Below are 16,548 nucleotides of genomic sequence, written 5' to 3' on the forward strand. Positions count from 1 at the left end.
GCTAGTATCAGAAAAATGTACAACCCCCCTTTCAAATCAACAAAATCCTCCATTTCAAACAAACCTGCAGGTTTTAGAGCAGTCCAGAAAGGATCTTTTGCTCCAACTCTGAGAAATGTCCCACCACACCTGTGAATCCCAAACAGCTACTCCTGGTTCATTATTCCCCATTCAGGAGTATTACTTGACAACAGCTCAAACTATTGAGCCACTGCTCTTCCCACAATTTGAATAATGGTCTCTCTGGCAAATACACTCATGTTCTATATCAGCCATAGGAAACACATTGCCTTGTTCTTCACAGCTCTTTTATGCCTCATACAAGCACAGTATGTGCAAATAAATTAATCATTTATTTGACATAGATTTGCTTACATAGTGGCTGGAATCCTTATCATCCACCTTTCTCTTTTTGATGTCATTCGTATATTCAGGGCCATTCCTGCGTTTATCTGTGGTTCGCAGGCTGTCCGGGACCAACAGAGAATTACTCTGTAAAGACAAAAAACAAGGTCAATCGAAAATTCCTTTCAAGATTCCTTTATATATGCTTAAAAACTCGAATTGGATGTGACAGATCCTTTAGAAATGTCATACCTACACAGTCTTTCATTCCATTTAATTCAACTCAAAGTCCTCCAGGCAAACACGTACAGCTTCATGCATTCTAAGAAGCCTGGCTTTTCATTGTTTAACTTATCAAAAGTTTAGTTCACTTGTCAGTCACCATCTATTTAACTAATTAATTCAACTGAATTTGTTGTTAAGGAGAAGCAGGCTTGCTGTTTATTTATGAACAGGTAGCTATTATTTATTTATTTATTTTCATATAGAGGTCCCATATAATGAAAGACATTTACTAAATGTAATAATTGATTGCTCACTTCTAGATCATCATAAATAGATGAGGCTTTGGTATATCTACACCTGCACGCATGGATAGATACATGGCAACTTGCTTTTAATACTTAAAATAATAAATATGTACCAAATAAGTTTATGCAGTAATCATTTGTTAGCTGTGATAAACTCCAATTGGATGCCTTCAACAAATGTACCGCAAACAAAGATCAAATATTTTTACTTCCAGCATAACATTCACTATGAGTGTGAAATTAAGGCTAAAGTGTTGTTTAATCAGACTTGATCTGAAAAACTGAGGCCAACACACATACACAAAAGACAAAAGACTAATCTTTTTGTCAGACTTCATGGACTGCTTTCATTCTTGCTAAGTTATGCTAAGTACAAAGTGTTGACCCAAAGAAAAAAGCATTTTAGACATTTTTCAGTCACATGACAATTTGACATGCCTGATTCCCATCTCCATCTCCGTTCCAGATAAAGCATTAAAACGTGTTACAATGAGCTCTTTTAAGCGCAGGATTAGCATATGCAAGAGGGCAATTTGTTCAGTGATGTGTTAATGCTGTGAACAATACTGAAAGAGTTCAGAAAAAAAAATCTCCTTTAACAAAGACCTGGTAAGCCTAGATCCTAAAAGCCAAGTACCTGCTTACATAAATAAATAGAAGCTCACATAAATATAGAAGTGAATAATTATTTACACATGTACACATATTGCTCGCAAGAGAAAATCCTAATACCAACATACATACTATAAGTGTAAGCCCTCAAAGGAAATACTTAGATCTACCCAAGAGCCAGAGATATTTATTCTTAATATATCATAAACATATACTAATAGCCAGTGAACTGTGTACTGATTTGCTTCCCCTTTAAAACCTGAAGATGTCAGGGTAAAACATTACCCAGACATTAATGTTTAGTCCCAGGAAGAAGGAAAACAAAATGGGGTCCATAAGGCAATCTGAACCTTTTTCCTACTTCAGAAGATGCACTTCAAAATGAACTCTAAGCTCTTTTATTCATGACTGTTCAAGCTAAACAAATGCCAAAGGGACTTACATAAAGCATATAGGAGGGTCTAATGAAATTCATTATAAAGTAGCTGAAAATAATGTCTTTACCACTATCTATTGCAGCTAAAAGGTGGGCTTGTTGGATCACTGAACTAATTGCCTTGACAAATAAGTCTGAATTTAACCCCTCATCTCCTCCCAGATACACACAAACTCAGGGATTCGCTAGTTTGAAAAAAAACAAAACAAAACAAAACAAAACATCTTCAACATTTTAATATTGAATCCTTCCTGTCTGATGTCTGTGGCAGTAGAAACATCTTAAGAAGCAAGGTGTCAATTCAAACTTGACTACAGATTTGAGTACTGCAAATGTCTTTGCTTAAGGAGGAAAGTCTTAGTTAAGAGATACTTCCCCTAACAAAAAAATATTTTTAAAAAATCTATTTTACTACTGAAGAGCTTAGAGGAAAACAATGAAGGCAAATGTAGTAGAAGAATAAATTCTGTTCCTTGTTTTAATTGCCAAAATTAAGCATGAACAATGGAAAGATGGCAAAGGGGTAGCAGCTGGGAAAAAATTAGCAACCCTGCTATTGAAGTTATTACACAGAAGTGCCAGGACCAACTTGCAAATTTAGGCATCAAATATGTGTAACTACAATGGCTTATATTTTTTTTTTCTGTTTTAATGTAAAGTCTACTTAGACAATGCTGATAATATTCTGTACAGTTTGCCTTATAGAATTTCAATACTGTGAAAAATATCTAGGAACTCCTAGGTACACCTCACTCCCACTGTGTTTTAAATGCCAAACAAAGATTATTAGATTTGATTCTTCCTCAAAAGACTTAGTTATCACATAAACATGTAATAATCATCTACTGTCCTCACAACCCTGATTTGCAAAACGTCTCCCCTATGGTAATTCTTGCACTGCGGATCTTTAATTTACCACGTTAATTCAAAGCACTGTTCTCTGGAATCAGAGCATCCATGCTAGAAGCTTTTGTAGAGCAGCTTATTTCACAATAGCTATACTGGCAGTTGCAAACAAGACTGTGCTGTTACTCTGGCAAAACTTAACAGCAAACTCAATAATTAAAAAGTTACTGTTTTGTTTCCCTTAGGAGTACGTGACAATTGTGACTAAAATCAGGTAAAGTATAACTTTTTATGAAAAAAATAGCTTGCTACTGTAACCTACCATAATTCAAACCACCAATTGTGTAAAATTTCATTCAACATTATGAAAATATGCATCTTTTAAAACAGTGCTTATCCAGAACACTAAAGCAACAAAGGAAATAAATGAAAATTCAAACAAGAACTGTGAAAGACATGATCATATAAGCCTTGGGCTACTGACATCTGTTAGTGACATAATGTTGTTCAGGGTACAGTGAGGACAGCTTACTTAAAGCCACCTTTCCTCATTTCAGCTGTCAGAGTTTACATTTGCTATATGTTCACTATCAAGCATAGGGCCAGCTAAGAGCAGCAACAGCTTTGCAACTATAGGGTTCTCCTTATCTTCTCTTAATAAAATAAATAAATAAATAAATAAAAAATCAATTTAGTTCTTTGTAATTCAGGCCTACTAACATCTGACTTATTTTCAAAACTAGGGGAAGCATATTTATTTTAGCTATAATATTTTTTAAATAATGCTACAGAAATTTTCAGTTGGGATTGACCTTCAACAATAATCAGTTTCTACAAAAAGGGCAGTAAGATATATACATGCAAACTCGATTTCCTACAGATAAATTGCACTACATCAGTTTTTGTTTTGTCTTAATTTCAACAGACTAGACGCATAATTGAGGATAATCCTTGCTTTCATACTAGGAGTTCAGTTTATTAGGGATTACCAATGCAACATCTGTGAATCATGAATGGTCAAAACCAGTTTTATGTAAATGTTTTCTTTTTCTTCCGATAATTCAAAATTTATTCACATGAATCTCTTTTCTTCAAGTAAGGCTTGAAAGAGGAAAAAAAGCTTAATGTATCACTGCTTCCTGTCAGTTAACAGACTGCATAAGGGCTGTAGAACAGTCAACTCACGATCCTGAAGCAACTTTGCTGCCAGCAAAAGTTAAACACTGAAACCACCAGCAGCAAATGTGAAATGAAAACCTAGTCATGATGCACAGAGAGAGGAGGCAGGTTCCCTATTAGGAATATGATGCACATTATCCAAATGCACTTCAACTGCCGTGCTGTTCCCCATAAGGACTACTTCCAAACTACCAAGTAGGTGTGCCAGAAGTAGAGGCTGAGAGCCTAAAGTATCTCATTTAGCCTCAGTTATAATACAGCACAGACAACTCACCAGAACATACAGAACTGACAATTAACTTTATGCTGATCATTACAGCAATTGAATAACAGTATTTACATCACATCTGTGCACATGGTTCAACATCACCTGGTCCCGCTTCAGATTCTCTCTAGTGTTAGGCTCCTTATCCCCCCCACTCCCCTTTCCCCCAAAGAAACACAACACACTTGCTCTGTGCTTGGCCATTCACTGACTCACTGTAGATCCAAACCAACTGCACCCACCTACCTTCACAGCCAGTTACTATAGCTGACAACTTGCGCTTGCTGTTACCACCAAGCAGGGCCCCTGTGTTCATTTAACCCCTACACTGGACCTGTGCCACTGCACCACACAGAAGTGCTACCTACAGATTTCCATATGTAGACAGAAACAAATGCAATCCCTTGTTGAGTAGGCAAAACAGGATCAAGCCTAACATCTACAACCAAAACATCATCTGCTCAGCAGTCCCACTGCTCATTGTCAGGGCTCACTCATAGGAACACAGTGGCGGTTGGAAGAGGGACTAGCACTTGAACATCCCCCAGGGAAGCACAGAAGTTTGCACTTAAAGTTATTCAACTCAAGAATCATTAACTTCCATTTGTTGAATATGTTTCTTGAAAACACACATGACAACAATCTAAACGTTGAATTATAAAGTCAGGAGTTTTATTTTAAATTACCAGCAATGGAAAGCTACAGACTTTGCCCTCTTTTCACCCACCATTTTAAGTTATATTTAGACTAGCATGTTTATATTAGGAATAAGGAAATCTAGAAGCTTAAATGGATTTGATTCACTCTCCACATTGATGCAATAATAGGGAGACATTAACAGAGAATAAAGTTTACATTGATATTGCTATTTTCTAGCTAATATTTGTCAGAATCAGAGTTTCCATAAAAATTTATATCAGACCACCCCAACCCTCTTGTTGCTTGTCATCAGCCTCATGTTCCTTTGTATCCCATAGCTCTTCTGTGTGAGTAGCTTCTGCTGAAACTAATTTATGGTTTGCATCCATAAAGATAAGTCAAATTTTACAGTCTTCAAGTTGACAGAGTCAATAAAAGACACAACTGAATAAAGAAATCCAAGTTTTTTTGATTACAAGCTATATAATGGAAAACAATACTCTCTTCATAAAGGCCAAGAAGCATACATGTAAACATACAATACATAAAAGTTAATGACTCCTTAACTGCCTAAGGAGATAAAAAAAAAAAAACCCAACAGATCTCATTTAAAAATGAACATGCTCAAATACCGTGTCACAATACACTTTAACTCAAAGTTTTGTCAAAAACCCCTCAATTCAAAACCAAACAGGCAAGTAATAAATTGTAGTCTTTCAAACTTACACATTTAAAACTGTCAGCTTCTACTGATGCTACTGAAAGGTCACAGAATTTGATGGAAATCATACTGTAGAACTGCACAGTGATACCAAATATCATGGTAATTTAGGTAACTAACAGACAGTATTGGTTTTGGTGTCTTGGATGATGAAAGCCAGCCTTTGTCAGGATTTCTGGCAGCACCATTACACTTAAAATGTTACTCTCAAAATAAAATTAACCTTATCTTGGTGACCCAGATGTCAAAGTAATTTGGAAAGTAAAAGCCTTTCTACTCAGTTGGAACCACCTGTAATAATTAAACAGACATGCTTGTATGCCTTGTGTACTTATGACCAATTTTACATTAATCCTTAAAAATATATTTTAAATTAATAAGGAATCCATTAAAAATATAAGAAAATTAGAGAAGTTCAAAGAATAAATCATTCCCAGCTGATCATTTTAGCCACAGATCTGAACTTGACTATCACTTGAATTATGATTCTTTCATTGAAGATATAATTTACTGTTAAGCCAAGATTCTAATGCAACATAGTTTAAACAATTTTAAATTCAAGTTTACCTGTATTCAGCTATTAAACTATTAAAGTTTAATTATGAAGTAGTATTCCCCACTGGGACTGAAAAGAAAATATGGCCCCCACAGTGTAGTAGCCTGAACTCAATATATCCATACAGCAAAGTTCTTCTATGAAATAAAGCCTCAGATTGTTTAAAGGTTCCTTAGTGGTAAACCCAGCATAAAAAAACCTACTACAGATAACAGCCAAGCAATCATGAGTTACACATACAGAGACAGAAGTAACTGTAGCAACAATTTTATGTACTTTAATTAAATAAAATTGACATAAGTAAACTAAGCTTAAGTTACTAAACTTAGTAAACTAAGCAAGTGATAATGCAAATCTCACACAACACAAAAGCCGGGTTTAATTTTTTACAGTTCTCCTTCCATAGGCAAGAACTATTCTCAGCTACAAGATGAATTCAGAGTCCAAATTTCACAGCACTGTGAAGCATCTGATTTTAAACTCAAAAACCCTTTAGCAAAGTCCATGACAGACAGGGCAGGGGAGGATGGGAAAAGGGCAAGGAGAGATAATGTAACAACCAAAGTAAAACACAAAGCCATTACTCCCCATGTGCATGTGTGTGGACACAGACACACACTGCAAACCTCCTTTCTTAGCTCTTAAGAAAAGATGCTGAGAATCCTGCACTTGACTAACATCACTCAAAGAAAATGTCCCACTCAAAGAAAATGTCGCACTCAAAGAAGTACAGTAACTATAAGGTTTCAGGAAAACCCAGCTTAAAATTATTTCCATAGTTACATTGTCATTGATAACATTAAGCAAGCAGAAATGAATGCTTCCTCCATAGTAATCTAGAAACAAAAGACTGCTGCAAAAGATACACAGATAGTTTCCAGTAAATGACTGTCAAGCCTTAGTATATTTAAAAAAAGCTCAGTAATACAAATCAGAAGTTTAGTATCGTAAAGATAAATGTCAAATAACTTTGCCTACTTCTTGTCTTTTCCAATTGAGAAAAAGAAACAAAAGAGAGCCCAAATTCACCTGTGACATCAAGAAGCAGAATCAGCTTTCCTAGTAAAAATCATGTGAAAGTTGCACATGCCCACCTCCAACAGTTTAATATATAAGTATCACTCAAAAACACAACAGTATAAAAAGCTGTAACGAAGTAGTTCTTTGTCTGGTTTTCGGATAAAATTGTTTTAGACCAATTCTATTATAGCATATATCTAAAGGCAAAGAAAGTATTGCTATGGATGTTATACCTGAAGCACAAATTAACCAGTAAAGACATCAGTACACAGCTTAAATAGATTCAGTTAAAGAAACTCCTAGGGCCAAACGCGATAATGACAAATGAATTTTAAATTTCTCACCTGTTCTGCAACTCTAATTCCTGAAACTCCTAGAGGAAAAAATCTTAACTCTGACTAATAATGCTATACTTTAAGTTGCATTGTCCTACTGGATTTGCATTTTGTCCCCCAACCTCAATAAGCAAACTAAAGTTCAAGCCTTCCCAAAATCATTCTGCTCAGAAACAAATATGATTCATACTGTTCTCCAAACAATAACCTGGTGTTCTGCACAAGCCAAAAGATATCTCAACACAAAATGCATATGACTAGTATCATGAAACTGACTAAAAGGAAGACAAAACAGACAAACAGCACAATGTCTGATTATTACATTATGTAGAAGTGGAAACATTACCAGGAATGTTGGTACTTACTGTGCCTGGCTCTCTGTCTGCTCCCGCAGTAACCAAGAAATGCACAGACATGCCCGTTCAGACACAGAGGCAAGAACAGAAATAAAAAAGGGGGGAAAAAATTAGAACACAAGCCGCAAACAGTTTTAAAATGGCTTTTATTTATATAAGTCATTGCACATTCCTAATACAGTGATTTCCTGAAAATTACAGTATTTTGTAAACATGATTTACAGTTTAACCATACACAAAGCCTAGTTTTATTTCATAACAGAATAACTTATTTTCTTTTCAAAAATTAGTCAAGTGCAATTTTGCCCAATATTTAATTGCATACTAGAATTTAAGCCTATGAAACTAAAGTAACAGATGCAATTACCTAAACATTTTGTCTGAACACATTCACTTCAAAATTTAACATCTTGTTCCCCCTACCTTCCCACCCACCCATTTAACAACATTACTGCTTTTGAAAAAATTACCCATTATGCAGTTTAACAGTTTTCCACAATATGGTGCAGGCCACTGGTATTAACAACTAAGCATTTACCAGGATGTCAAAATGCCCAGCAAACTACAGAGCAGGTGACACCTAGTGATCCCCTTTTAAAATACTGAAAAATTCCAAGCTGAATTTTGCTTCAGTGGTATATATGCAGACATTTTTAAGTTTGCCAGCAGTTTTTTCTCATTCTATATAACTTGAATTCTTTAGAGATGCACAAAATTTGCAGCAATGCGCAAATTTGACAATGTCCTAATCAGGCCTGCCATGCCTCTCACCTCTGTGGTGTTCTGCATCGTGATGCTTCTTGTCATCTTTTATTGCCAAGTGAGACTGCCCACCCAAAGCACTAGAAAGGGCAAGAAGGCCAGCACTGCTTCCAAGTGGAGGGATTCCTGGAGGCTGAAGTCCCGATGGATGTGGTGTTAGAGGCACTGGAGGTCCATGGCCATGGGAGAGATGTTGAGCCTGCAACTGCTGCTGCTGTTCCCAGTGGTATCATCATCCCCAGAAGAACAAAGCAGAGCACATAGTTTGGGAAGAAGGGAGACATTTGGTTAGGGAGACTGAGAATCAACAGTGGATTTTTTCTTTTTTTGTTTGTTTGTTTTAAACCTAGCCTCTCCTCTTTGTCTCTCCACACTATACATACTGCATTATATCACGCTGTCTGTGGACCGCTCTGCTCACATCCCATAAACCAAAAAAGGCTAGCTGGATACTTGTTCTGCAGCCCAAGGAATAGGTTCAACCACTGTAGGTTGTTCTGGGCAGTTACTGCCTGCCACAGCATCACCAGTGACAAACAGTAGCAGCAGAAGGCACAAATACTTTCCCGTTTCTATAGAAAGGAGTATCACTGCTCTGGGGGAAAAAAAAGTTTCACTGGCAAGACTGATTTAAATTCACCCCCCTCTCTTCCCCCAGTTTGAAAACAGTAAGTAGGTTTCCATTTTTAATATTAAAAAACCTAAAAGACTGCTCAATTTCATATTTACTATAGTTAAATTTGTATTTTATTCTAGTCAAGCTTTTGAACAAAAAAAGAAATTATGAACCAACACTGTGTTTATGACCCAACTTTGAGCTTAAAATCCAGGTATTCCAGACAGCATCAATAAGATCATGGAATTCCCAACAAGAAACATGCTATTAATGAATTAAAATACCTCCATCTGTTTCAAAAGCAGCCTATAAGATCAATATCATAATGAGACACTAACTCATCTGTCAAAAAACCTGTGAGCAATTTTAGAAACAGATCCCTTATAATGGAATGAATTCCCCATAGTTTAAATATTAAGATATTTTCTGGTTAGAGCTATTATGGTTTTATTAATATTGTCCAAGTTCAGCTAACCATTTAATTTGTCCAAAATGCTCAGCACAGATTTATTTAGAAAATTAAGCTTCAAAACCACCTTTAGCTTAGTTATAGCTCCCCTTTAGTTTGCTACAGGTAAACAGATTTTCTGCATCTTTCCTGCTTCCTTGTGCCTGGGCATATGAACAGAAGACAGAACAAACCTCTCCACCTTGGTCACGCTCCACCATCCCTCTGCTGAAGGTAGATACCATGAAAAAAGATAGAGTACCACTCAATTCGTGAGATCAAAGAGAAGACAGATAAGCAAACGTCTGAACAGGACGAGCTCAGTTAGACGTTAGAGTTTGACCTGGTGAATGCTAGTGGTCCTGTAAGAGCAGGCAAAATTGTTACAGTACTGCTGACAGCTACTGAAATCATACCTAGACTAAAGCTCACAGTATTTCACAAGTTACTCTAAAATAACTCAACTCAAAGCAATCAAAAAATATTTTATCTGCTTCCATAGGTCCTAAGACTCTTCAAGGCAAACTGTCAACAATATCTGTGTAACATCTACTGGCATATGAATGACTATTATTACTATTTAGACAACTACTGCACCCCTACACTTTTATTTCTCAGAACCCCATCCCAAGACATGCCTTGAGCCATTTATAAATGTATGTAGACAGAAATAACTGACACTGAAGAACTCTGGACTGGACCTGCTAATCTTTCACTTTTCTGCTCTACCAACTGCAAATGCAGCCATCATTTACTTATTTTTTATATACAAGTCAATTCTTAAAATTTATCACAATCCCTCTAGTCAATTCTATAAAGTCACAAGTTTACCAAATCTTTCTTCAACCATTTATCAGGAACTTATTTTCTGATGTTTCATAAAAAGACTTGCTAGCCTTCACTGCAGTATGTTCATTTGATCACTATGCTTGACAACTTCTTAGTACATGTAAAAAACAAGGTAAAAGAGAGGTAGTTCTTTTCTTCTATTTTAAAGTGTTAACAACAACCCAAAAAGTAACATGTTGAAAGAAGTATTAAGAATCACTTTTATTTGGACTAGTTAAAGCAGTAGACCATCTGCTACAAAATCAAGAAGCTATTGCTAGTAAAACTTCATTTAACTGGAGACCTATCAGTAAAGAACACCAGTCTGACGGGACTGCGGGAGGTTTTATTTGGTTTTGGTTTTATTTGTGGTTTTGGGTTTAGTGGTGGTTTTAGGGGTTGTTTGGAGGGCTTTTTTGTGGTTTGTTTTTGTTTTTTTAATCAAGCCTCTAAAGAACAAGAGGACATCTCTGTTCTCACAGACTTTTATTAAGACTTTAGTAGTTTCCAGCATGTTTCCTCAAATGAGGAGGCAACCTGATGTTTAGGCAGGCTCTCTTAGAGAGTTGGTATCTTAGTCAATCCCTTCCTCGTTGACCACTTAAGCCAGCTCAGTCATCTGCACTCCAGCCATGAGACAACACACATCAGAAGTACTGTACTGCATTCATGGTATTGGTCTTACTTGTCCTCAGGTGCACCACCACACTGGATTACCTAGTTGTGGTATACCATTAGCTAAGAATAAGAAGTAGTTTAACCCTTCCAAATTGGTTTTGTCGAGAAAAATCTCCCTTCTCCAACAGTGAGATCAAATTAGTTTGTTTTGCAGTATAGGCATGGGAAAGTCAAAAAAGGAAATTAATTTCCATTCTTGTCCCTATCCCTTCAGGAAGCTTGTGAAGATCCCTTTTATTCATGCTTCTCTTGCTTGGTTTAATTAGCAAACAACTCACATGGTTTCAGAAAGCATAGCTTAAACATCTTTAGAAATCAAACTGTTCGGGACACATTACCCACAATTTCCCTGGCTCTGCTTTGTAGCTTACTCACAGGGTATTTCCAAAGTCCCAGAAATAAGGAATGGATTAATCCTTTCTAACAGGTTTTGAAGCTGAAAGTATGTGATGAGAAAGGCTACATCCTGTTTGTCTGACAGGACTGCATATAAACGGTGGGGAGCAATACCCAGGTTAAGGTGCGGAACAGCATACAAGAGCTTTAAGTGGAAATGCATCACTCTGCATAACATCTTAGCAGCTTTGCAAAAATGGTTACTGAGGATAGCTGAGGAAAATGGTACTGAAAGATGCTTAAACACCCAATTATGTTAAAAAAGACTTAAGATTGAAAACCTGATCATAGTCTTTTAAGCCAACAAAGTTATAATGTAATTCAATGTTTATTATTTGGGGCTCACTGTTGTTTAAGACTGAAGTATATTGATGTATTGTTTATATATTACCTGTTCATAACAGGTTTAAAGTTCTCCTTAACACATAAAAGCGATCCTTTCCAGAAGTTCATGCTCTTTTTATTTAGAAAACTTTAATTTTTGAAAGTATATTTTATTCTCTTTCCAGAAGGGGAAAAGGGAACATGGGCTACACACAGGAAGAAACTGAAAACCAGGGAAATGGATAACAGCAGCGCTTACCAGATATATTTAGTAACATTTGCCATAGTAGATCCTAGAAACAATTGTTATATGCATATAATCACTTTCCCATCACTTCAAAGACACTAATGGCTGCTCTGTCACCTTCTAAGAGCTTAGTAGCAGTGAGATATAAAATTGAGTAAGTTGGCAGCAGTATCATGGTCTACTAGGCATGTTCATTACCAGTCAATTAAAAACTAGACACCTTCCATAAGAAATATGCTCCAAAAAGGATAAGTAACAGGTCCCTCTTAGTAACAATTATTATCACTACTTGCAGAGCAAGGGCTGAGTCCACTTTCAGGAGGAAGGGGGAAGGTAGAGAAGATGGCAATGATGCATGCATAAGTGACTGCACTGAGATGATTAGCCACAGCAGTGATTTTAAAGGCATAGTAGTGATTTTAAAAGGTGATTTTTTTAGTTCACCCAAAATTTTGTTGCAAAACCAGAAGTTCTTCATATTTGCAAAGGGAGAAAAGAAACAGTAAATTTAGCTTACTATACTGTCTAGAGGTAGGTTTTGCTGCCTCAATTTTTCTTTTCTTTTTAGTATCTTCCTAAACAGACCGCAAAGACCCAAAAATGAACATAAGAAAAACACATCATTTGCTTCTCTGAGCAAGCACCTCCAAACAATTTGTCAAGAGGTGTCAAGAGAATGGGACCAGACTCTTTTCAGTGGTGGCCAGAGATAGGACAAGGGACAACAGGCACAAGCTGGAACACAGGAAGTTCCACTTAAACATGAGGCAAAAATTCTTCACAGTGAGGATGACAGAGCACTGGAACAGGCTGCCCAGAGAGGTTGTGGAGTCTCCTTCTCTGGAGATGTTAAAAACCCATCTGGATGCTGTCCTGTGCACCTTGCTCTAGGTGAACCTGCTTTATCAGGGGCGTTAGACTAGATGATCCTCAGAGCTTCCTTCCAACCCCTACCATTCTGTGATTCTGTGAATTTTAAAAGAAGTTTAAAGGAAGTACAGTTTTTCACCTGCAACATCCTAGGCAAGTTCCAGTTATAGAGAGGTCTTTAATCAGGACTTAAAATTTGGAATTAATTTTCAATTCCTGCCAGAGACTTCCAGAAAGAGAGTTATTAAGTCTTTATGAAACACACTTCCTATACATAAACAGTGATATACCTCCTTTAGGCTCCTTGCTTATCAAGACAGCAATAGCTCCTACAATCCCACTTCCCATCTTAAAGTAGCTCTGTTGAGGTCACAAACACCTTCGGCTTACTTAAAAATCTAGTTTTGAATTCCTAGTGTTAAACACTTAAGAGCATTCTTCTGCTCATAAAGAGATGTACAACGTACTCTTCAGTACCTATTGAAAAGCACTGAATTAACAATTCAGATGTAACTGTACATGAAAAGCGGAAAACAGGTTACGCCTGGTCCCAAACTACAATAGCTGTCTTCTCTTACATCCTTCTAAATAAACTCTGAGAGTAGAAAAATTTTTCAAAACTTTACCACCTCTAGCACCAGTAATACTATCAGAAGATTCCCCCAAGCTCCACAGAAGTGTTCTGAAAAAATACCTGGAAAGCACAAAAGTCATTTAGAGACCTAAAATATAAAGGGCACTATTTCACACCAACTTCTGTAAAAATGAAAAAAATGTGATTTTTTTTAAACTCAAGCAGGCAGAAAAACATGAGAAAAAACCCATGTATTATTGTGTTCAACTTCATTGCCATATTCTCTCCTTTCCCAAAGGGAAATCTTCAGGTTTCTTATTTGCTTGCTTGCATAGCAGAAGGAAGTGAGAACCTGTACCAAGTATCTATGGCTAATGAACATGAGGGCCACTGTCCGAGTACATACAGCTAGCCAACCAAGCTCTAACTGTGGTAGTTTAACCTTCTCCCTCACTGTTTAGAAACAGTCTTAAAACCAACACTGCAAATATAACCTTTCAGAAAAGTTCACAACTCAAGATTATGCTCTTGTCAGATCCAGTGTTCTCCCACATTCTAAAAAAGCCCCAAACCCTGCACACACCACACACACTATCAACAGTCAAAACTAGCAGGAATAAACTCATCAGTCAGTCTAAGCCATGGATTAATACTTGCATTTAAGTTTCTGTCAAAAGATTATTTCAGCTATTTCATATTTCAGTATTCAGTGAAGAATATATTGCAGGATGACAAGCAACGGCCCTTAAGAATATATCCACATTCTTCTACAATGGAGTGACTACATCAGTAGACAAGGGAAGAGTAACAGGTATCATCTACCTAAACTTCTGGAAGACCTTTGATACAGTCCCTCACAACATTCTTGCCATTTAACTGGAGGTAGTGAGATACTGGAACAGCTTGCCCAGAGAGGTTGTGGAACACTTCCTCATCCCTGGAAGCGCTCAAGGTCAGGCTGAACAGGGCTTTGCGCAACCTGATTGAGTGAAGTCCAGCCCATGGCAGGAGGGCTGGACTTGATCTCTGAAGGTCTCTTGCAATCCAAAACATTCTCTGATTCTATAATATAAGCTACCCAGTATGGATTGCTTACTACTCCATTTTCTAAGTTTCCTTCAGCAGCAGAAGCTCTGTTTCCTCTTCATTGGTATTGGATGTTTCCTTTTCCTTGATAATATAACCATTAGACTAACCAATCACAAAGTGAGCTAGCAGTTCCTACAAGACACTTCCTTCTGACTTATTTGAACCCTCATCTTCAGGTTCCATAGCAGCAATCTGCAAAACTAAGCTATGAGTTTGCTTTCTTTTGCTGGTGACACAAAACTGGGAGGAGTGACTGATACACCAGATGGCTGTGTTACCATTCACAGGGACCTCAACAAGCTGGAAAAAGGAATCTCATGAAGTTCAGCAAGGGGAAGTGCAAAGCCCTTCATCATAAGGAAAAAACCCCATGTACCAATATATGCTGGAGGCCAACCAGCTGGAAAGCAGCTTTGGAGAAAATGACCTGGGAGTCCTGGCAGACACAAAGTTGAACATGAGCCAGCAATGTGCCCTTATGGCAAATTAGGTGAATGGAAGCTGGGCTGCATTAGACAAAATATTGCCACCAAGTCGATGGAGGTGATCCTTCCCTTCTATTCATCACTGTTGAGGCCACAGCTGGAATATTGCATACAGTTCTGGGCTGCCCAGTGCAAGAGAGACATGGACATACGGGAGAGAATAGAACAATGGTCTTATAGAAGGCTAAACAGTCCCAGTTCTCTCCAGTCTGTCCTCATACACAAGATGCTCCAGTCTCTTAATCATCTTTGGATAGCCCAATAACAGGGCAAGAGGCAGCAGGCACAAAAGTGAAACACTGGAGATTCCTCCTGAACATCATAAAACGCTTTTTTTACTGTGATGGTGATTGAGCACTGGCGTAGGTTGCCCAGGGAGGTTGTGGAGTCTCCATCCTTGGAGATACTAAAAGGTACACAGATATAGTCCTGCACAACTGCCTCTTGGTGGTCATGCTTCAGCAGAGGAGGTATTCCAGGGGTCCCTTCTAACCTTAGGCATTCTGTGATTCTGCAATTATTCTTGCTTACTGTTTTACCCCTGTTTAAATGTGTTTTAGAAAACATGAGAATCAGCTACTAGTACCATTGCTTAATTTTCTACCTAATTCCTTTGAAACATCTGTGGTTTATGTTGGTTCATTTGGTTTCCTTACTTCCTGTTCTTCTAAATGCTCAAATTTTATTCTGACACAGAGGAAGCTACACTACACCACAGTAAATAAACTTGAAAGTGCCAACCACTGCATCTCTAGTTAGTGAGCTGCAAATGGAGCCTTTGTAGTTTTGTAGAAGTTATTTGAAAACTATCCATTATGTGAATAAGACACAGTGCTTTGGGTGTGGTAAGAGAATGGCCCTTCAGAACAAAGAAACAGTGTCTTCATCAAGCCTCTTCCATTTATAAACCACGTGAAATGTCATTGTACCACAGAAATTTAAGTCCACGGAAGGACAGTATCGGCAAAAGCTAGCCAAAGCCATCCATTTCATACATATAAAATCTGTGTGGCAGTGGCATGATTATTTAAAGGTACAACTGTCTCATGGGAACAACCCCTTTTTCATGCATTACAGAAGATGCATAGGATAGCATCTTTAGGTCTTACCATTTATTTTCCACTTCCACTGGGAAAAAAAAAAAAAAAAAAAAAAAATCAAACATTACTGCGTAGAGAATTGATGCGAGAAAGCAAATATCAGTCAAAAAGAATATGAAAAAGTTATCTTAGGTTTGTTCTTTGTTATTATTTTCTACTATAGACATCTGCTTTAAACTAAATTTCTGAACAGAAAGCTCTTTGAAGTTTTTCACAGTTCCTGTTTGCACTTGTTCAAACAACACAAACCACACTAAAATCTCAACTGCACATCAACTTTTTTAAGCAGTA

General features: G+C 37.2%; 1 protein-coding gene across 1 annotated transcript in view; it reads right to left on the reverse strand.

The window, feature by feature from the left end:
• Window positions 1–16,548, reverse strand: part of TLE1 (TLE family member 1, transcriptional corepressor) — a gene marked incomplete at its 5' end in the record, with an annotated part of 68,780 nt that overhangs the window by 23,754 nt on the left and 28,478 nt on the right. Inside the window, 3 exons of the mRNA XM_010176807.2 lie at window positions 376–492; window positions 7,850–7,866; window positions 8,612–8,816. Coding sequence (XP_010175109.1) covers window positions 376–492; window positions 7,850–7,866; window positions 8,612–8,816 — 339 coding nt within the window. The remainder of the gene's footprint in view (window positions 1–375; window positions 493–7,849; window positions 7,867–8,611; window positions 8,817–16,548) is intronic.

Source organism: Antrostomus carolinensis, unplaced genomic scaffold (assembly GCF_000700745.2).
Source record: "Antrostomus carolinensis isolate BGI_N321 unplaced genomic scaffold, ASM70074v2 scaffold12361, whole genome shotgun sequence".
Lineage (NCBI taxonomy): Eukaryota > Metazoa > Chordata > Aves > Caprimulgiformes > Caprimulgidae > Antrostomus > Antrostomus carolinensis.